A 22,107-nucleotide genomic window follows, 5' to 3' on the forward strand; every position below is an offset into this window, starting at 1 on the left:
ACTCCTGCAGTCATAAGTAGGAGGAGATGGGTGATAGGAACAATGAGAAGACTAATAGTAATAGTAATGCAACCTTAGTGAAGGATTTGACAGTGGTAATTATTTGTATTGCAGAGTGATGGCATTTGGGGGAAAAACTGTCCTTGTGTCTAGTTGTCTTGGTGTGCAATGCTCTATAGCGTCGCTTTGAGGATAGGAGTTGAAACAATTTATCTCCAGGATGTGAGGGGTCTGTAAATATTTTCACGGCCCTCTTTTTGACTCGTGCAGTGTACAGGTCCTCAATGGAAGGCAGGTGGGCAGTAATTGTTTTTCTGCAATTCTAATTATCCTCTGAAGTCTGTGTCTGTCTTGTTGGGTTGCAGAACAAAATCAAAACAAAAATCAGAATAAAAAAACAACACAAACTCCAATGGACTTTTGGTGAAGACTTGGCCAGCACTGACATGCCCAGAGAATCTCCTCTCTCTGGACTGTCGTTTTTCCAACTCAACAACAGAAGGAACAGGCTTCCTTTTGTTTATTTGACTTGGCCTTATTTTGGGGGAGGACTTATTATTTTTGATGTGCAGGAGGCAGCGAGCGTGGTCACCTCATGGCTGCTGCTGTGTTGCAATATTTTCAGGCAGGGCTTAATTTTTTTTGGGGGGGGAGGGCTTATTTTAGCGCATGCGCTCAAAAGCCTGATGGGCTTATTGAGGTTTATTTTCAGGGAAACAGGGTACTTTTAAAGACAAACTCCCAATTCTACTTTTCCTTCCCAAGAACATGGCGGTAACCGCATCTCAAACCAAGATTCTACAGAACAAAGAAAGATATACAGACATCCCTTGGCAACACCTCTAGGGTAAAAATATTTAGCACTCTGATCACTTATTGTGAAGCAGGCTGCCTCTGCCTCAGTGCTGTCTCTCAGTAAAAACATCTGAATATCTGTAACCTCACCAACTGTCATGATTGGAGTGCACCAGCGCCAAAAACCTCTCTGGGGCAGCAGCATCTTCCTCCTCCTCTTCCTCTTGAGCATCTGTGATGTCACGGATGATAATGGAGTCTTGGCAGTCTGGGCCATGATCCGAAAGGGCTGTCTAAGGACACAAGAGCAACAAGCAGTCTATCAAACACCCTCAGCATCATTTTTCTCATTCAGACAATTGTTATTATAGAAGAACTGTTAATGCTCTGGCAATTATTAGAATTCCCAGTGAAACCAAAATGCATTATAAAAGAAAACATTAACAGGCATTATTGAGAGAGAATTTTGTAAGTAACTAAGCTACCATGTTTCCCCGAAAATAAGACAGAGTCTTATTTTCAGGGAAACATGGTAGCTTAGTTAGTTATAAAGCGGTATTATTTTCAGGGAAACATGGTAGCTTAGTTAGTTATAAAGCGGTATTATTTTCAGGGAAACATGGTAGCTTAGTTAGTTATAAAGCGGTATTATTTTCAGGGAAACATGGTAGCTTAGTTAGTTATAAAACGGTATTATTTTCAGGGAAACATGGTAGCTTAGTTAGTTATAAAGCGGTATTATTTTCAGGGAAACATGGTAGCTTAGTTAGTTATAAAGCGGTATTATTTTCAGGGAAACATGGTAGCTTAGTTAGTTATAAAGCGGTATTATTTTCAGGGAAACATGGTAGCTTAGTTAGTTATAAAGCGGTATTATTTTCAGGGAAACATGGTAGCTTAGTTAGTTATAAAACGGTATTATTTTCAGGGAAACATGGTAGATTAATTAGTTATAAAACAGGGTCTTATTTTCTTTTGACTCCCGAAATAAGCGCTTGGCCTTATTTTTGGGGAGGTCTTATTATTTTTGAGGTGCAGGAGGCGGCAAGCGTGGCCACCACACGGCTGCTGCTGTGTTGCAATATTTTGGGGGGAGGGCTTATTTTAGCGCATGCACTCAAAATCCCATTGGGCTTATTATCCAGAGAGGGTTTATTTTCGGGGAAACAGGGTAGAATGAATTTAGCATGAACTGCTTTAGGAGGATCAGGGGGGCAAACAAAACCAAACAAGGCTTACGGTTTCACAGTCTTCCACGGGAATGCGCATGTACTGGCGGCTGAATTTTGGAGGCGAAGGGTCTGACGCATCGGCCAAAGACCTGGGAGAGGTAGAGCACAGAGAGCTGTGGAGGTGGATGGACAGATGAGCCACAAAGCTTTGTATGCAGAAACCGCTGCATGCACGCAATGGAAGCATTCCCCAGCAAGAAAATCGTCACCAGAGAAATGGCTTGGTAAAAACAAAAATAGGTTTTGATCAACTTGAGTTTTTCACCTCTCAGACGTCTGAACAGTCCAAGGAAACAAATTCGCACAGGGAATCTTTACACCCTTCTTAAAAGATGTCAATAAATGAACATTTGCATGCTTCGGAAGAATGCTTTTTAAGACACTAGACCAGGGATGGCACGCCCGAGGTGGCATGCAGCACCCTCTCTGTCGGCACGCGAGCCATCGCCACAGCTCAGCTCCACCTCGCATGCGCTCCTGCCTCCCTTCGGCCAGCTGGTCTTCGGGTCTCTGCCGCGCATGCATGGAGGCCCGCACGCATACTGCATTTTAGGGATTCACATGCGTGCACATGCTTTGGGCACTCGGACCGGAAAAGGTTCACCATCCCTGCACTAGACAAACTGATGAAATGTTCAGTTGAATACAATGGTCTAAATAATTTTGCTGTACATCTTCCCTGATGAACCAAATATCGTTTACCCCTTTATAACTATAGATTGGAGGATTGCGGGATTTGAGAGAGTGGGTTTTAAAATCACAGCTGGCAAGTCACAGCGGTTAGGAACCAAAATTGAGGCAGGCTTTCGACACGATCAATCGTTATTGAACTAAAATGGGCTGGCTTTTCCTAGGGACAGCTTGCAGCTGGAATATAGTATGGTATCCAGCCAATAAATATGAGTGACAAAATCCAAGGCAACTCTTTCTTGTGCTCAAATGGAAAGGAAATCATAATTTTCTCACATGGCACGTTTCTGCCCAGGAAAACGTACAGCAGCCATTTATTTTACGTAGAACGATGGACCATGCGTTTTCCAAATGCACCCAAATGCACCCTTAGATAGTTATAACCATCCAAAATATTATTTTTTTCTGTGCACATGGAAAAAAGTACTTAAGTTCAACATCTGGACACAACTGTCTGAACATTCCCAGTTGGAAGAAGCCACTGGCCAGGCCTCTGGCAACACTTCACAAGCCCTGGGTCTATGAGCTGAAGAAGCATCCCACTAAAAATAGCTTTAAACATTTGATTAGCTTTAGTTAGCTTTAAAGCTTCACATCCTTCTGCATAATTTCTTCGGTAAGGGAGGTATAGGTAGTCCTCGACTTACAACAGTTCATTTAGGGACCGTTCAAAGCTACAACAGGATTGGAAAAAAGCGATTTATGACCATTCTTCACACTTATGACAGCTGCAGTATTCCCCCCCCCCCCAGGGTCCCATGATTAAAATGCTTGGAAACTGACTCATGTTTACGACAGTTGCAGTGTCCTGGGATCACGTGATCACTTTCTGTCACCTTCTGACAAGCAAAGTCTGTGGGGAAGCCAAATTCACTTAACAAATGTGTTGCTAGGTTAACAACTTCAGTGTTTCACTTAACAACTGTGGCAATAAAAGTAGCGAAATGGGGCAAAGCTCACTTAACAAATATTTCACGTAACAGAAATGTTGTGCTCAATTGTGGTTGCAAATCGTGGACTACCTGTACAGGACGGGTTCGTACAATATGCTCCTCTGAAGTCTAAGACCTGGAAGAAATATAGTCGCAGTTTCTCTCTAGGTAAAGGTTTCCCTCGCACATATGGGCTAGTTGTTCCTGACTCTAAGGGGCGGTGCTCATCGCCGTTTCAAAGCCAAAGAGCCAGCGCTGTTGGAAGACGTCTCCGTGGTCATGAGGCCAGCATGACTAAACGCCAAAGGTGCATGGAACACTGCTATCTTCCCACCAAAGGTGGTTCCTATTTTTCTACATGCATTTTAACATGCTTTGGAACTGCTAGGTTGGAAGAAGCTGGGACAAGTCACGGGAGCTCACTCCGTTACGCAGCGCTAGGGATTTGAACTGTCAAACTTTCTGATGGACAAGCTCAGCGTCTTAGCCATTGGGCCACCACTGAGCTTCCCCATTTCCCCCGTGGCTTGCAAAGAGCGTCCCTGGCCTGTTCAGGTTTCATGCTTCAGCTGCAAGCCATTTTCACCTGATCCCTAAGAAGAAAAACCAACCTACAAAAGCTGCCGGCTCTTTTGTTTTTGTTTTCCTGGTAAGAGAAACATCTGGCAGATGAAGGTATCAGAAAAGATGGCATGTTCACAACAAACCATAAGCGGGGCCTGTGCCCTGAGAAGCCACAAATATAGTAGCTGAAATACCTTCCCACAGGCAAGAATACTGCTCACCCAGAGGCCATGAAAAGAGAGGCAATTAGATACAGGAGCACGATGAAAGAAACAGGAGAGGCAACAGTTTGGAATCATTTCAACTGTTCTGCTTGTATCCTCTTAACAGGGAGTTAACGAAGTTTAAGGATGCTTTTCTCTCTTCAGTATGGGGGAAAAACCTGGACTCAGAATCTCATTTTGAATGTCAACAGAAGCAAGAGCGAGCAATTACCTTTTTCTCTTGACCCCCAAAATGCAGTTTCCTCTCATTAAACCCAGTATAAATTCAACGATCTGAAAGAAGAAGGGAAAAATAAACAATCTTTTCTCATCTCAACCATCACAGCCTCAAAATTAGGCACAATATTCAGTGGTGCAAACTAGAACTGGCAAAGGCCTTAAAAACTTTTCGTTAACTTTTGCCGTTAATACATACCTCCTCCAGATTTAACACATACTTCCATGCTGTTATCACAGACCACCTTAGGTAAGATTTAACATCTACACAACAGATTTTAAATTAACCAGTGCTCCACATTATTTATTGTAATAATTAGGGATTGAGCTAATAAAACATGGACTGAATTATCATTCATCACCTTACATGCCATCAGGGCAGAAGCTGTGTTAACAGAGCAATGGATCACATTGGCAACATCCTTGCTACCTATTTCCTCAAGGTCAACAGGCAAACCTGCTCCAGATTTTGGGACCCTTTGCAATTCTCTTCCATTTTCTCAGGTGCATCTTTAAAGATGGCTACTATAAAGACATTGAAAGCTGCTTCGTTTCATATTTTCTCTCCATCTATCTTTGACAGCGGTGTGTCTCTGAATGTTGCATAAACCTGGAGTCATTTGATGCAACTGTTCTACAAAATATTCTAAAAGTCCTTTCAACTAAAAGTAGAGGCAGTTTAAATAATTAATCAATCTCTGGGAGTTTCACTCCACCGGGATTTAACTACGGTACTTCTGATCTTCCCACTCAGAATGCAAAAAAAAAAAAAAAAACCCCAAACCCACCACATAATTCTGTTCACTGACACTCTTAGTTTCTACATTTCTTGTGATTCTCTGATTAGGCCTCTATATTTACCCAATTCAGAATAAAAAAAGTAAAAATCCTATTTTTGACCCGTGCATGAATCGTATTGTGGGAGTTTTCTTACACAGAGATTGACTTGATGCATTCAGCCTTAACCAAGATGTAGAGAATAATATAAAGTTACAGGGCGATTCAGTGTTATCAACCAAAGCTTTTTGCAACCAACAAAATTTGCCTGCAGTTTACTTCAATGGTTGCTCCTTTCTTTGGTTCAGTGAAACTTCTGAACCAATGGCCTATCTATCTACTGCAAAATGATTTATCTAGACCACAAGAGATTTTAATATTTTAAAATCCAGGACTTTTTTATTGCTCTTTTTTCTTCCATTTGAGTTCTTCCAAGTAATCAGCAGAGCTTCAACTTTCTAGCCCAGGGAGACCTTCTGGGACTGTCAGCTGAGTCTCTTCCTTTCAGTTGTCTCTGTGAATCTGAGAAATATTTCTATCTTGCATTTGGACTACCATATTTTTCAGAGTATAAGATGCACCTTTCCCCCCCTAAAAGAGGGTGAAAATTTGGGTGTGTCATATATGCTGAATGTAGCCCCACCCACCCACCGCCCCCCATCCTTTGGCCTCTGCCTCCCAGCAATTTACCTCCTTGCAGCGAACAGAGAAAATGGGTCTTGCGGAAGCGGCAATAGGCTATGGCAATCCCTTCAGCCTGAAACAGCTGATCATCGGGAGCCCTAAACTGAAATTGAAAGTGAAACTTGCTGCTTACTGCAAGGAGGCAAATTGCTGGGAGGCAGATTTTTTTCCTCTTCTAATCAGGCTAAACTGAAACAGGCTGTTTGTTTCAAGGAGGTAAGTCAATAACTATAAATGCCTATAGAATGTTCAAATTATTACTTATTTTTTAAAGGCTGCTTTATTATTGTTCTAGACAAATTAACAAAATGAAGAAGCTTTTTAAAATAAATGCTTAATCTGAAGAGGCCCAGTGCTATTGTATCTTCTTTTAAATAGCAGAGAATAATGTATACTTCCAGAAAGCCACATCGATTTTAACAGCATCTGTACAAGTGTAGTCTGAAATGTAATACCGCAAACAGTGTATATCTTCTGTACTGTTTGCTGTTTGCTGTAAGGAGGCAAATTGCTGAGAGGCAGATTTTTTTCCCTTGTTTTCCTCCCCAAAAGCTAGGTGAATCATATACTTCGGAGCATCTTGTACTCCAAAAAATATGGTAGGTGCTTTTCTTCTAAGCACTTGGAGAGACTAGATCGCTCTTAGGACCCTGAGCAACTGATCCCTGGAGGCAGCATTCCAACCGTGCCCTCTCCTGCCTTCAGGGGAGAGCCCCAGGCAAAGGGCGGCTGCTCTGGAGCAGAGGAGAGTGCCAAGCTAAGGCCGGGCTATTCTCAGTACCTTCGACAAGAGCTGCTGCTGGTGGTTGTGCTTCTGGCGGAGGAAGGCGACTTCTTTCCAGAGGGCTTTGTTTTCCCTGGAAACGAGGAACAGAAAGAGGCAAGTTGAAAATGAAAGTGAGCGACTTCCAAGGGGTTCAGGTCTAGTCCAGTGGAGGCTTTTGTAAGAAGATTTGCGTTGCTGCAAAACGTAAGGAAATGAGGGGATGTGTGGAAGCAGGAGGAGACTAATCAGTTTTCCATTCCAAGAGACCCAGAATGGAAAAGGAGATGCCACAACTTTACGGGACTTTCCCCTGGGATTTGGAGGGGCACAAAGAGGCTTTTCTGAAACAATGTGGGGAAATGGCTACACCTAATATACGCTTGAACTACAATAACTGCCAAGGGCTTTTCTCAGCTCTGCTCCATGAGATCTTCTAAATGGAGACTCGGGAGTCACAAGAGATCACTGCTCAGGGGCAAAATATCTGACCTGCAGAAAAAAGCACCAGCATTTCGAAGAAGAATGATTTCTTTGGAAGGGGACAGGCAGAAAGTTTTCTATCTGCAGACATCAATGGGTTAGACAGCCTATCAGCCCAGTCCTTCATCAGGCAGCTTTTCCCCAATGACCATGGATCTTTTCACGTCCCACACTAGACCATTCTTAATTAAAAAATTAAAGGACAACAACCATTAAACTTGCAGGTGAGTTAAAATCTCAGGTAAAATACTGCAGCTGAGCAGGCCAACGCAGTAACCAGCAGGAACAAGATCTTTGGGGATGGAGGACAAAAAAATAAATTAATAAGGAAAGAGTCTTCCTCCTAGATTAGCAGTTATTAGTAGCCACAATAGCAAGATCCTTTATTTCCTTTTCAAAGTGGGTGGGTGCTGATAACATGGCATCATGTTTGTTATTGGAACAGAAGGAGGTATTCCAGGATGCCAACAAGTCCACCTTTCTGTACTCAGGCAATCCCTTCATTCGATCTGCAGCTTTATAGACGGGGTGGGAAACTCCTCTCTCATGATTTGCCTCTCAATACTTGCTCATGGTGCATTTATGGTGCTGCACCTTTTCATACTTTCCAGCTTGATGTCCATGCTGTTCTGTTGCTCCCTCATCTCCTGGACGTCCGACAACACTTTGTGCAAGTCGTCTGGACAGATTTTCAGATCTTCTGGCCTTACCGTGGCCACCTGTGACAGAGTAGACTGAAGATGATAAGATGCAACATGTTTATAAGAAACAAACGCAACTGAAATTTGACTCATAAGAAGTGAGGACGCCGAAAACACAACCTTCCCCTTGCTGATCTTAGATGGTAACTCAAAGCTGCTGTTTATGCCCACTCAGGAACTGCTACCTGGGCACTCACCTACCCCAGTACCAGAATTGTACTGAGAAAGCTGGATTGCAACATCCCACTCAGAAAAGCATTGACACATGTCTAAAAGGCTAAATCTCAGAGGTCTATGACACCGCTTGCCTTACGGTTGGTCAATTTGGCTATAATGTTCACATCATTGTTCATATGATCTTGGGAAGAGAAATAAAAGATGTACCAAACTTTAGGAAAGTATCTATTTATTTAGAGGGTTGTCCTTACTGTACTTGGAATATATTAAGAAAAAATAATAATATTGAGTTGTCAAAAGCATCCACTGAAGAAATTGGTTCACTCTCACAGTTTGAATGAAAGTCATATTGGTATCATCATTACGATGATCCTGTACAGGCCGGGTTTAATTTGTGTCTTAAAAACTAAGTTGTTTTTACATAACATGAGGTTTCATTTTTCTTTTATTGATTTTTGAAATATATAGTCATACAGAAAGTATGTAACTGTTATTATACTTTGCAGCTGGCTGTTCAGCCTCCACAGCTCCAGAGTTTTGCAAGTCACTCAGTATTTCACCCATTAGAAAACGAATTAGGTAAAGGTAAAAGTTCCCCTCGCACATAGGTTATAGTCATTCCTGACTCTAGGGGACGGTGCTCATCTCCGTTTCAAAGCTGAAAAGCCAGCGCTGTCCGAAGACGTCTCTGTGGTCATGTGGCCGGCATGACTAAATGCCGAAGGTGCATGGAACACTGTTACCTTCCCACCAAAGGTGGTTCCTATTTTTCTACTTGCACTTTTTAACATGCTTTCGAAGTGCTAGGTTGGCAGAAGCTGGGACAAGTAACGGGAGCTCACTCCCTTACGCGGGACTAGGGATTCGAACCGCTGAACTGCCGACCTTTCTGATCGACAAGCTCAGTGTCTTAGCCACTGAGCCACCGTGTCCCCTAGAGAAAAATAATAACATCAAAGCCAAGATTCCTTTCTCGAGACAAGCTCAACTCTGGAGACTTCAAGAACACCCCTGGGTGCAAGCGGCTTCCACATTATCTTTTCACCCATCCAAGCACTAAAGAGATTCAGCCCTGCTTAAGAGAAAGAAGGACTAGGGGAGACATGATAGCACTGTTCCAATATCTCAGGGGTTGCCACAAAGAAGAGAGAGTCAAACTATTCTCCAAGGCACCTGAGGGTAGAACAAGAAGAAATGGGTGGAAACTAATCAAGGAGAGAAGCAACCTAGAACTGAGGAGAAATTTCCTGACAGTGAGCACAATTAATCAGTGGAACAGAAGTTGCCTCCAGAAGTTGTAAATGCCCCAACACTGGAAGTCTTTAAGGAGATGTTGGATAGCCATCTGTCTGAAACGGTATAGTTTCCTGCCTAGGCAGGGGATTGGACTAGAAGACCTCCAAGGTCCCTTCCAACTCTACTATTGTATTGTATTGTATTGTATTGCTTAAGTTTTGGGGGTGGACTTTTAGGGGGGAGGGGGAAGATCAGTCAAGGTCCAATCCAGTTTTGCTCATAATGCTTTAAACAAAAAATGGACCAGGTAACATGTGATTGTATTGAACCGAGGACTTTTAACCAGGTAGCACTCTAGGAAACATTACCTTCCTTTTGATGTTTGCCAGCAAATCCACCTTCCCTCTCTTGAAAAACGGATGCTGAAATTCAATGGCAGGATTCTTGTCAGAGGTGATCATGCCATTTTCAAGTGCAATCACTTTCCTGAAGCCATCTGCAACAACATCAGAGGAAATTAAATGTGTTTGTGTCTCTGAGAAGCCCACTTTCATTTGAACTCTTTCCTTTTCCTTCAGCTAGGTGCAAACTCCCCACTTAAAAGAAGAGTTACGGTGGTCATATTCTGATACGATAAAATCATTTCCTTTCTTCCTTCTTCAAAGCAAAGAGATCAGAGTGATAATAGACCAATGGAAGAACAAAATCTGGAAACCAGCGGGCAAAGCCAAGGAGGGAAGATGCAGAATTCTTACAAGACAGCCTGGGATTCTTTTGAGTTTTTGAAACTGAAAGGACTAAATTAAATGCTTTGCAGAATGAGCTATGTTATTTAGTATCCACAATCCCACTCGGTGCATGCAGCAAATAAGGACTCCTGGACCATTCTTTGTTTCCAAGAGTATAATTTACTGGGCAGATATGGATATGGAAGAAGTGAAGCCAGTTCTAATGGTTTCACACGCAAACAGCATAGTTAAATGCTCCCTTCTTTTCCCTGGCCCTCCCAATGTCACTTTACTCAATCTAATCAATTATGTTCCGTTTTTGTTTGGGACAACTTTCCTAGATGGTGACCTTGGAAAGCTGGTATGTCTTGCCGTGGAGTCTGTGCTCTTGCATTCCATCACCCCCTTCCTTGCATTCAAACCCATACATCCTCACACACACGCACCCAATTGCTTCTTGTCTGGCTGTGAGCTGCGTCTGCAAATTAAGCCATGCCACTTAGTTTGTATGCCCCCTCTTGACTCCTCTGGGTTCAGCAATGTCTCTTTGAGGAAGGGTAATACCATCAAATTTTAAAAGGACCTTTTGCCATGCTTATAACTGACAATCTTTAATCTATCTTCAACTTTCCCTTTTCAGCTAAGGTTGTTCAGGAAGTGGTGAGAACTCAGCTTCCAAGGGAGCCACCATGGTGGAGCTCCTTCTAGAATTGAGGGACACACTGTAGCTAACAATGGCATTTAAATGGGCTTGTCAAAATCTCTGGAATAAAGAGAGATTGCAAGATTACCCATCTGTGCTCCCAGATGCTTTGTGTGTGCATGTGTGCGCGTGTGAGATTGCCTGGAAGTTGTGGGATTTCACTGGGCTCATAGCTGCTATTAGTCTGCAGAGATTCTCAGTGATCCAAGTCATGATTGCCCCAAAGGTGTTTTTTTAAGAGGCCACTGGTCTTTCTTGTTTTTTCTTTGAAGACGTTTTGCTTCTCATCCAAGAAGTTTCTTCAGCTCTGACAGGATAGTGGGGAATGGGAAGATTTATATTCCTTGCAGACAGCTGGTCATTTGCATCCTTGCAGCTGCCTGCAAGGAATATAAACGGAAGGATTTCATTTATACGAAGATTAATATTTCATTTGTAGTTATAGTTATCTGCAAGGAATATAAATGGAAGGATTTCATTTATACGAAGATTAATATTTCATTTGTAGTTATATTTATCTGCAAGGAATATAAATGGAAGGATTTCATTTATACGAAGATTAATATTTCATTTGTAGTTATAGTTATCTGCAAGGAATATAAATGGAAGGATTTCATTTATACGAAGATTAATATTTCATTTATAGTTATAGTTATCTGCAAGGAATATACATGGAAGGATTTCATTTATACGAAGATTAATATTTCATTTATAGTTATAGTTATCTGCAAGGAATATAAATGGAAGGATTTCATTTATACGAAGATTAATATTTCATTTATAGTTATAGTTATCTGCAAGGAATATAAATGGAAGGATTTCATTTATACGAAGATTAATATTTCATTTGTAGTTATAGTTATCTGCAAGGAATATAAATGGAAGGATTTATATTCCTTGCAGACAGCTGGTCATTTGCATCCTTGCAGCTGCCTGCAAGGAATATAAATCCTTCCATTCCCCACTATCCTGTCATAGCTGAAGAAGCTTCTTGAATGAGAAGTGAAACGTCTTCAAAAAACAACCCCAGGAAAGCCCAGTTGCCTCCAGAAAAAGCACCTCTGGGATGTATAGCTGGTATTGTTACTTACCGTACATCCTCTGCAAGGCTCCTGCAACTACTTCGAAGGCCCTTGTATGGACAAGGTTATGGAGCTAGCATACTACATATAGATGGTGTTTCTGTTGTCTCCCAGCATAGCAAACAAGGGCATGTGGCCTACATCAGCCAGGCTCCTGGGGCCTTTATTAAAGCAGCTACAGGAACCTTTCAGAGGAAGTTGCTCCTTCATATCCCAAATGCAAATTTTAAAAAAATCCACATACTGCTTTACAACTATTGTACGGTAGGTGAATCTTACACCTTTTGCATAAATCCAGTTATGGTGTTAAATATTCAAATAATTTGTTATGTTTATTTTCCGACAGTTTAGGTAGAGGAGGGTGGGTTGGTTTTTTTTCATTTTAATGGACACTGGGTGCCGAAAACAACAAAAATATAGACAGAATCTGATACTTACAGATGTTGAGCTGTCGTATAAAGCTAGACAAATTGTTGTGTTTGAAGTACTTAGGGAGCAATTCTTTAGCAAACCTCTGCTCATCCAAAATGCAAAAATTCTGTCCGTTCTAGAAAAGTTAAGAAAAAAACAAGTACAGTAAGAAAAAGAAACTAAGGAGGTCAAGATCTACTACTCGGTGGCATCACTCTGTCTATTTTACTGCACCTCATCCAGTAGCATATATTGGTGGTGCACTGAACAGACTGGGAGAGATGCAACTTCCATCTCTTAACTAAAGAGAACCCACTAATGGAACCAGAGAACGATGGCACAGCAATCTATCTCCAGCTGTCTCTACTGAGCCAGGAGATGAAGCATTTCAGCAGAACTTAACAAGAGGGTGGAAGAAAACTCTCTGCAGAAGTTGCTAGAACCATCTCTCTCCCTCTCCCTCATTATTTGGAGATATGTTCTGGTTTCAGCTTCAGTAGCAAAGCTCCCACCAGCAAGCCCTGCTTCAGCCCTAGCTACCTTCCACTTGTTTTAGAGTTACAGAGCTGAGAATTATAACCTGTTGCAGTCGTTAATGTCCTTAAAGCTATAACGGATTCACAAAATGCCTCCAAATATAAGAAGCCTTTTTTTTTTTTGAAAAAATGAGCTTTGGCACATATTGACAGAGTGACTGATGGGATGTAAGATGCAACAGATGTGAAATGTATTTATTGTAAATTTATATATGTGCACACCCAAACCACGAGCCAACAATGCATTTTGAGTTGACCTCCGTCTGTGAAATGAGAGAGTCCAGTTTTGATTTTTCAGACATTAATCAAACAAAGTTTGGGTGTTTTTATTCATTTTTTTATTTTGCTTTCAATTCCACGTTTATCATACAGTATATAGTAGTATCATATAAACATAAAGTGCATTATTGATTGGACTGCCCATCTTAGCACAGTGCAAATCTGGGTGGCTTATAATATTAAAAGATAAAACTAAACACCATCTATAAACAATACAAATACAATACTATTGTCACTCGAGAGGAGGTCAGGAATGCTTCGTAAATTGACAGCTATAAAAATACAAATACTCAACTCTAACTAAAAGATGAAGAGGGAGGGAATAGGGTGAGTGGGGGGGGGAGAGAGATTAATCTGTTATTAATCTATCAACCACCTCCCAATGTGCCCCAAGGTCCATTATTGCCCCTAAAGAATAAATGAAACTATGTTACACAACTAGAAATGTACCAAAAAAACCTAGTAAAAAAGAGACCTAAGATTTCAATTTCCAAGCCATTCCACCTAGCAAGAACCTACGCTGTGGCTTGACAATGTGCCACAGTTCTGGATTCCAAGTTGAATCTTGGAAGGCAGGAACCACTACACACACACATTCCCCTCTGGCCCGGTTTCAGGCACCTGCCCACACGATCCAAGTGAACTGCAGAAAAAACTGTGTCTTTGTATATATGTATGTTTGTGTGTTTGTACACATGTTTTATGTTTTGTATGCCCATTGTACGCCGCCCCGAGTCCTGCCTGGAAAGGGAGCGGCTAATAAATTCAAATTATTATTATTATTATTATTATTATTATTATTATTATTATTATTATTATTATTATTATTATTATTATTATTATTATTATTATTATTATTATTATTATAAAAACAATGACTGCCAACCTGCCTTCCATTAGGGACCTGTACAATGCACGAGTTAAAAAGGGGGCCCTGAAAATATTTACAGACCCCTCGTATCCTGGACATAAATTGTTTCAACTCCTACCCTCAAAACGATGCTATAGAGCACTGCACACCAAGACAACTAGACACAAGGACATTTTTCTCCCGAATGCCATCACTCTGCTAAACAAATAATTCCCTCGCCACTGTCAAACTATTCACTAAGGCTGCATTACTATTACTATTAATCTTCTCATCGTTCCTATCACCCATCTCCTCCCACTTATGACTGCAGGACTGTAACTTTGTTGCTTTTATACTTATGATTTATATTGATTGTTTCCTGATTGCTTGTTTGTACCACGTGACTATCATTAAGTGTTGTACTTTATGGTTCTTGACAAATGTATCGTCTTTTTATGTACACTGAGAGCATCTGCACCAAAGACAAATTCCTTGTGTGTCCAATCACACTTGGCCAATAAAGATTTATATTCTAGTCCTATTCCTAATTCTATTTATTCTATTATTCTATTCTATTTGCAGCCCTAGGGCATTACCATCAGCTGCTTATGCCTTGGCCAAAGAATTCTTGGATGCCATATACATGCACCCCATACCTTCTATTTGTTAAACCCCATTTGCCTTCAAAGCAAAAGCATCACCTGGCAAAATAACCCAAATAAATATGGCAGCCCTTGAAGCACATGGCCAGGAGCAAAAGAACCCTTGCAGTTATGAGTTAGCTCATGAAGCAGGCCGTTCCTGAAATAAAACTGATATGGGAATTGCTCAACAAGATTCACAAAATGCAAGTAGGCCTCTTTCTCTGACATGTTACAAGCAGCATTAAAAGCGAAACTGGGGCAGTTCTAATCAAATTTTTCTCAGGAGGACTAATCCAGATCCATGTGCGATGCTCAGCCCTGAGGTGTTCTTAACAAATTGACAGGTGAATTACCAACCTGCCCATTCTTAAGAGTTCCCTTAGAGAAATATTATAAAGCCTCAGAACATTAATGAAAATCATTTTTGTGGTTCGGAATCCTAGATAATCCCGAGCAAGTTGCCTGCAGCACTCTAATTGCATAAAATGATTTATTAAAACGAATTCAAGAAAATGGGACTTCAACTGGGAAGTTTTAGCTGGTTCCAACCAATTTTGCAAACACCCACATAATTACTTTGACAACATGTCTTTGCGTGTCTGCATTCAGTTGTAAACAAAGTATACTAACCCAGCAAGGTAATGCCTGAATTAAAAGGGGGGGGGAAGGGAGCCAAGACTCCAAGTCATACAATGTCCGGATGTTACGTTTCTGAAGCTACACAATCCTGTTGTCCATCTGCTAAACAGCCTGTGTCCCAAAGATGCTTTTTCAAGAGGCAACTGGACTTTCTTGTTTTCTTTGAAGACGTTTCGCTTCTCATCCAAGAGGCGTCTGAAGAGTTGAAGAAGCTTCTTGGATGATAAGAAGTCCCAGTTGTTTCTTGAAAAAGAACCTTGGGGACAACCATGACTTGGATGACTGAGAATCTCCACAGATATAAACAGCCTGTGGCTATTCAGAGACTGAAAATAATTGGAAGCAAGCATTTCATAATAATAAAAATGTGAGATTCAGATATGATGCATTTGTTTGCCCCAAGACTCCTAGGTCTAATGTAAGGACCTACCCCACACCATTCAATATATTTCTACATCAGAAATTATCCTTGGTTTCATTTTTATATATATGGGTAAAGGTTCCCCTTGCATATATGTGCTAGTCGTTCCCGACTCTAGGGGGCGGTGCTCATCTCCGTTTCAAAGCCGAAGAGCCAGCGCTGTCCAAAGATGTCTCCATGGTCATGTGGCCAGCATGGCTAAACACCAAAGGTGCATGGAATGCTGTTACCTTCCCGCCAATGGTGGTCCCTATTTTTCTACTTGCATTTTTACATGCTTTTGAACTGCTGGGTTGGCAGAAGCTGGGACAAGTAACGGGAGCTCACTCCATTACGCGGCCCTAGGGATTCGAACGGCCGAACTGCCGACCTTTCTGAGTGACAAGCTCAGCGTCTTAACCACTGAGCCACCGCGTTATCTGCCTACAAATATATTCTGTGAGCAAGGGGCCAACCAGCAAGGTCAAAATTTTCCAAGACACTTGGAGCCACAGCCAAAGCTCTCCCTGTTTGTACTTGCAGATATGAATGGCAGCGGAGACAACAATGTTGACACCTCATTATTTTCATGCATGTTTTATTTCCACAATGTGCTACTTGTATTACAGACAGCAGCCACATTTCAACAGCACATTCTGGCAAAGCACTCTGTAATTCAAACCTATTCAATTTAATAAATTACAATATAATTAAAAAATTATTGCTGAAAATAAGTTCAACCAAAATCCAATCTGATTCAGTATCTTGGCTGTCATTATCATGGCATAAAATGTTGCTATCATTCTGGAGATTTTCTAACATTGGACATTTAGAAGAGAAGGATTGATCGAGGCATGGTACAGCGCTCACTGTAGTGGAGATATTAAGTGTTAGTCCTGTCTCTTTGGATCAAAGTCAAATTTCTCTGATTGGGCTTTCTCCAGATCAGGCTGAGCATGGATAAAAACAAACAAACTGGGGGCTACAATACATCAGGCCAAGCTGTTATTTCTTCCAAGGAGAGCAGCATCTTGAGCTAAAGATTCATCCCTGAAATTGTGTCAATCCAGTATTTCAATTGGCAGCATAGTAGGTGATCCTTGATTGAGATGCACCCAAGCTTTGGGCAGCAGCAGAAGACTAGCACTGAGCAAGGATCTCAAACATTTAGATTGGACTGCCTTAAACCCACAAGTATTCTTAGAAATGCAAGACTATGCACGATACACCAAATACTTGGGATTTTTACTGTTAAGGGAGAGAAATTGTAACCTGCGTTCCACCTTGTAAATACATCTACCTTTGTTTCACATAACTATTTCAAGTCAACCAAATACATTAACAGGTGGAAGCTGACCGACAGCCCCACTTGCAACAGACAGAATAACAATATTTTCAGCATATATAAAAATGGAAATTGATTTTGCCATCGATAAAATTTAGCTCTATTAAGGGTCTAGAACAGCGGTTCTCAACCTTCCCAATGCCGTGACCCTTTAATACAGTTCCTCATGTTGTGGTGACCCCCAACCATAAAATTGGTGTCTTGGTTCCTAAGACCATTGAAAATATGTGTTTTCCAACGGTCTTAGGCGACCCCTGTGAAAGGGTCATTCGACCCCCAAAGGGGTCGACCCACAGGTTGAGAACCACTGGTCTAGAATCTCTAGACAATATCGTGTATAAAATCAAATAGGGGAGGAACAGAACATCTGTCTGAATACTTTAGCAGTTGTAATTATGTCTCTGAGGTGCCTTCATACAACATCATAATTAACTGGAGTAGCCAGCAATCAACAGAAGAAATTGTTAATTTTCATCAAAATGCCTCAGAAATTAATGGCACTTTTCTATAGAAACTTTTGGTGGACTGGTAAGAAGGGAAAACACTAATCTACAACCGAGAACTCTAACCCTAAACCCATATATGTCCTTGCCTGTAATTTTTTGTTGGATCACCCTATCAAGAAACTTTTGGTAGAGGAGTTTCACATAACTTTCTAATTATGCATAATAAACTGTTTGGCAATAATTAGCCAGTCTGGTCTTCCCACTCTAATATATTGGGATTATTATGTCTAATTTGCAATCCTCTATCTTCCCTTTCAAACAGAAGGTTTGATGATCTTTGGTGCATTACTTTTCAGCTTCATGCTCTTTGTTACATTATACAACTTACATAACTTTTGCTACAAGTCATCTGAATTCTCTGCCAAGAGAGCTTCGTCTGCATATAGACGTATACCCAGTTATGGCCTAACACACCTCAAATGATGCCACAAGCCCTTCTCATAGCACTTATTCATAAGTATGTTACACAAACAAGGAGACAACCAGCAACGCCCACATCAAAAGGTGAGAGGCAGCAGACTTGGTTTTGCCGTCCAAACCTTTTCTGCTTGTTGATGTGGTTGGCCACGGACATCCATTTACTCTCAAGGATGCACCCCTAAGCAGCAGCATCTTGTGATTTTTCGTGGACTGCGAGAGGGATCTTAAAGTCTTAGTGGGCAACCAGCTAAATATGAGCCAGCAGTTTGCAGCGGCAGCTAAAAAAGCCAATGCAATCCTAAATTGCATTAACAAAGGGATACAATTAAGATCAAGGGAGGTACTACTACCACTTTATAAAGCCTAGTAAGACCACACCTAGAGTACTGCATCCAGTTTTGGTCACCACACTATAAAAAAGATGTTAAAAATCTAGAAAGAGTGCAGAGAGGAGCAACCAAGGTGATTAGGGGACTGGAGGCTAAAACATATGAACAATGGTTACAGGAACTGGGCATGACTAGTCTAGTGAAGAGAAGGACCAGGGGAGACATGTCAGCAGTCTTCCAATATTTGGGGGGCTGCCACAGAGAGGAGGGGGTCAAGCTATTTTCCAAAGCACCTGAAGGAATAATGGATGGAAACTGACCAAGGAGAGATTCAACCTAGAAACAAGGAGGAACTTTCTGACAGTGAGAACCATCAACCAACAGAACAGAAGTTGCCCTCAGAAGTTTTGGGAGCTTCATCACTTGAGACTTTCAAGAAGAGACAGGACTGCCATTTGTCAGAAATGGTGTAGGGTCTCCTGCTTGAGCACTTGGGGGGGGGGGGTTGGACTAGATTACCTATAAGGTCCCTTCCAACTCTGTTTATCTGTTATCATGCTTTTGCCTTCAAAGCCATGCAAAGCCCTACGGGGTTCAGGTCTCATTACGCGATGCCCGATGCCTTCGTACCCTTGCGGACAGGCTCTCCTTTCAACCCTGCTGGGAGTGGAACTCCAGTTGGCAACTCCCCTGGTATCATCACCCAGGTTATGTAGTCAGCTCTCGTCAGAGCCAGGAAGGAAGCATAGTACATAAAGTTATCTGCTATAATGTCCTACCTGTCAATGACTACTTCAGCTTCAACCGCAACAATACATGAGCTCACAATAGATACAAACTTAAGGTAAACTGCTCCAAACTCATTGCAGAAAATACGACTTCAGCAACAGAGTGGTCAATGCCTGGAATGCTCTACCCGACACTAAGGCTGCATTGTTATTAGTCTTCTCATCGTTCCTATCACCCATCTCCCCCCACTTATGACTGCAGCACTGTAACTTTGTTGCTTGTATCTTTACGATTTATATGGATATTGATTGTTTCCTATTGCTTATTTGTATCCGATGACTATCATTATACCTATCAAGCCGGCCTCCCTCAGCAACCAAAAAAGAAACCACTTAACTCCATTTTGCAGAATTAAGAGTACTTTTACTGGTTATGAAAAGATAGCAGCTAAGCAAAGCAAGATCTGAGGCAAAAGCGCGCGAAATCATACATATCAATATGTGACCAAACCCTCCCCCCCGTAACCCTCATCTCAGTGTCCAATCTGCAAATCCCTTAGGTGTCATGTGAGTTCCATCTTCAAGGAGCATCATCAGGTTGGTATGCAGGACGGTTGGCCTTGACAGACACCAAGCACTAATCTCCAGCATGCGCAGTAGACGATGAGACCAAAACTCCCTTTTTATAATCTCTCCTGTACTTAAACTTCCCCTCCCAAATACCAGCCCCCCTCCGCATTTCAATGCCAGCCAAAAGCAAATAGCGAAACAGAGGCTGACAGTACCTTATGATTCTTGACGAATGTATCTTAACTATTTATGTATGCTGAGAGCATTTGCACCAAATTCCTTGCGTGTCCAATCACACTTGGTCAATAAAGAATTCTCTTCTCTTTGCAGCCCAGGGGATTACCATCAGCTGCTTATGCCTCAGCCCAGGAATTCTTGGGAGCCAAACACATGCACTCCATATCTTCCATTTGTCAAACCCCATTTGCCTTCAAAGCAAAAGCATCACCTGGCAAAATAGCCCATTTTCTATTTTATCTTACCCCTATACTGTTTCTATTCTATTTCGACGTCGGTGCATTGTGAGAGCGAGCCGGCCGCTGCCGCGCGCGCCTTAACAGTTAGCAGTAACAGAGTCGGAAGGGACCTTAGAGGTCATCTAGTCCAACCCCCTACTCACGCAGGAGAGCTATACTACGGATTCGAACCGCCGGCCTTTCTGATCGACAAGCTCAGAGTCTTAGCCACTAAGCCACTCCTTCCAAGCCCTGGCGATGTTGCCTCCTGGCTTGGGCAACGAGGGCGGCCGCGAGAAGACAGCCGAGAGCGCCCAGGGCTGAGTAATCTCCCCTTTTCATCTTCCAGCGACAAAAGGGCCTCCAGCCCACCTCCCCGGGGGCCAGGCTTTAGGAAACAAGCCCTAAGGGGGAGACGAGGGGCCGCGGAGCGGAGGCCTCGTCCTCCGGGGGCAGCCAGGGCCTCGCAACACTCCCGGCCGCAGCCCCGACGGCGGAGCCACGGGCGTCTGCCCTCTGCGCATGCGTCCTCGGCCCTCACCCGGCTCCATGCGATTACGTCGTCGCTCCCGGGGTCCTCGACCAGGGACCAAAGTTTGGCCAGGAAGCCGGGTACGGAGGAAGAGGAGGAGGAGGAGGCGCCGGGCGAAGGCGGCCCCGAGCCCACCAGCAGCGCCGCTTTCCTCATACCGGACCCGCAATGGCGGAAAGACGTCAGAAGGCGGCGCGACGGGAAAGGAAAAAGGACGATAATGATGACGACGATGCCCGGCTCGCCCTCTTATTGGCGGTTCCCGGATCTGAGCCCGCCTCCTCGCAGAGCCGGCGCCTGATTGGCCTCGATTCCTTGGAAATGGGGGGGGAGGGCTCTCCGCTCTCGCCGTAAGCCTCCGAAAAGAGGCGCGGGAGAATCAGCTGGAGCTTCTGCCCGCAGCTTCCCTCCCGTGTTGTTTTTCCGGCGGGTGAGTCTGGCTGCGGGCTGCGGGCGGTTGGAGCAGATGCGCCGCCGGCTGAAGAAGTCTGGAGGGAATTCGCCCCGCTGCTCTCTGGGCTTTCGGGCAGCGGCTCCTCTTAAGAAACCCCCGCCGCGGATTGCTTAAAAAGCCCTTTTCCCCCTCTTGCAGGTGGGCGGGGCTCTGGGTGCTTGGTAAGACTTGGACCCCACTTAGGACCCCCCCCCCCCCCCCCCCGGAGACAGCAAAACTCCCAGACTCTGGAAGGAGGGCAGGGAAGAGGGAAACGCAACAAAGAGGCTGATTAGAATTAGAAAGAATAGAATAGAATAGAAATAATAGGAACAGAAATAATACAAATAGGAATAGGAAAATAGAATAAGATTTAGAATTAGAATTTGAAATAATAGAAATAGAACAAATAGAAATAGAAAAATATAAATAATAGGAATCGAAATAATAGGAATAGAATAGAAATCGAAATAATAGGAATAGGAGAATAGAATAGAATAAGATTTAGAAATAGAAATAGAAAGAATAGTAATAGAAATAGAACAAATAGAAATAGAAAGAATAGAATAGAAAGAATAGAATAGAAAGAATAGAATAGAAATTAAATAATAGGAATAGAAGTAGCAGGAATAGAATAGAAATAGAAAAAAATAGAAATAGGAGAATAGAATAGAATAAGATTTAGAATTAGAAATAGAAAGAATAGAAATAAAAATAGAAAGAATAGTAATAGAAATTTAATAGTAATAGAATAGAAAGAAGAAATAGAAATAATAGAAATAGGAGTAGGAGAATAGAATAAGAGAATTAGAAGTAGAAATAGAAATAATAGAAATAGAAATAGAAAAAAAGAGTAATAGAAACAGAAAAAATAGAAATGGAAAGAATAGTAATAAATACTAATAATAGGAATGGAATAGAATAGAAAATAGAATAGAATAGAATAAAAAATAGAATAGAATTCTTTATTGGCCAAGGGAGGAATTTGCCTTTGGTGCAGATGCTTTCAGTGTACATACGTTGTGTGCAGGTTACAAACTGGC

At 42.2% G+C, this 22,107-nt stretch overlaps 1 protein-coding gene across 3 annotated transcripts in view; it reads right to left on the reverse strand.

Annotated features, from left to right (window-relative positions):
- LOC309397725 (heat shock factor protein 3-like) overlaps positions 1–20,844 on the reverse strand; it is a 34,687-nt gene extending 13,843 nt beyond the window's left edge. Inside the window, exons 1-8 of one of the 3 annotated variants that reach the window (XM_081963998.1) lie at positions 20,641–20,840; positions 12,426–12,534; positions 9,843–9,970; positions 7,955–8,094; positions 6,896–6,971; positions 4,649–4,710; positions 2,035–2,116; positions 946–1,088 (exon numbers count right to left, since the gene is read on the reverse strand). In XM_081963998.1, coding sequence (XP_081820124.1) covers positions 946–1,088; positions 2,035–2,116; positions 4,649–4,710; positions 6,896–6,971; positions 7,955–8,094; positions 9,843–9,970; positions 12,426–12,534; positions 20,641–20,787 — 887 coding nt within the window. In that variant the 5' untranslated portion in view covers positions 20,788–20,840. Of the gene's footprint in view, positions 1–945; positions 1,089–2,034; positions 2,117–4,648; positions 4,711–6,895; positions 6,972–7,954; positions 8,095–9,842; positions 9,971–12,425; positions 12,535–20,640 lie in introns of all 3 variants that reach the window. The other 2 variants (XM_081963999.1, XM_081964000.1) reach the window with 2 other exon arrangements.
- Between the last annotated feature and the right edge of the window lie 1,263 nt (positions 20,845–22,107).

Source organism: Natrix helvetica (assembly GCF_964273705.1).
Source record: "Natrix helvetica genome assembly, chromosome: 11".
Classification (NCBI taxonomy): domain Eukaryota; kingdom Metazoa; phylum Chordata; class Lepidosauria; order Squamata; family Natricidae; genus Natrix; species Natrix helvetica.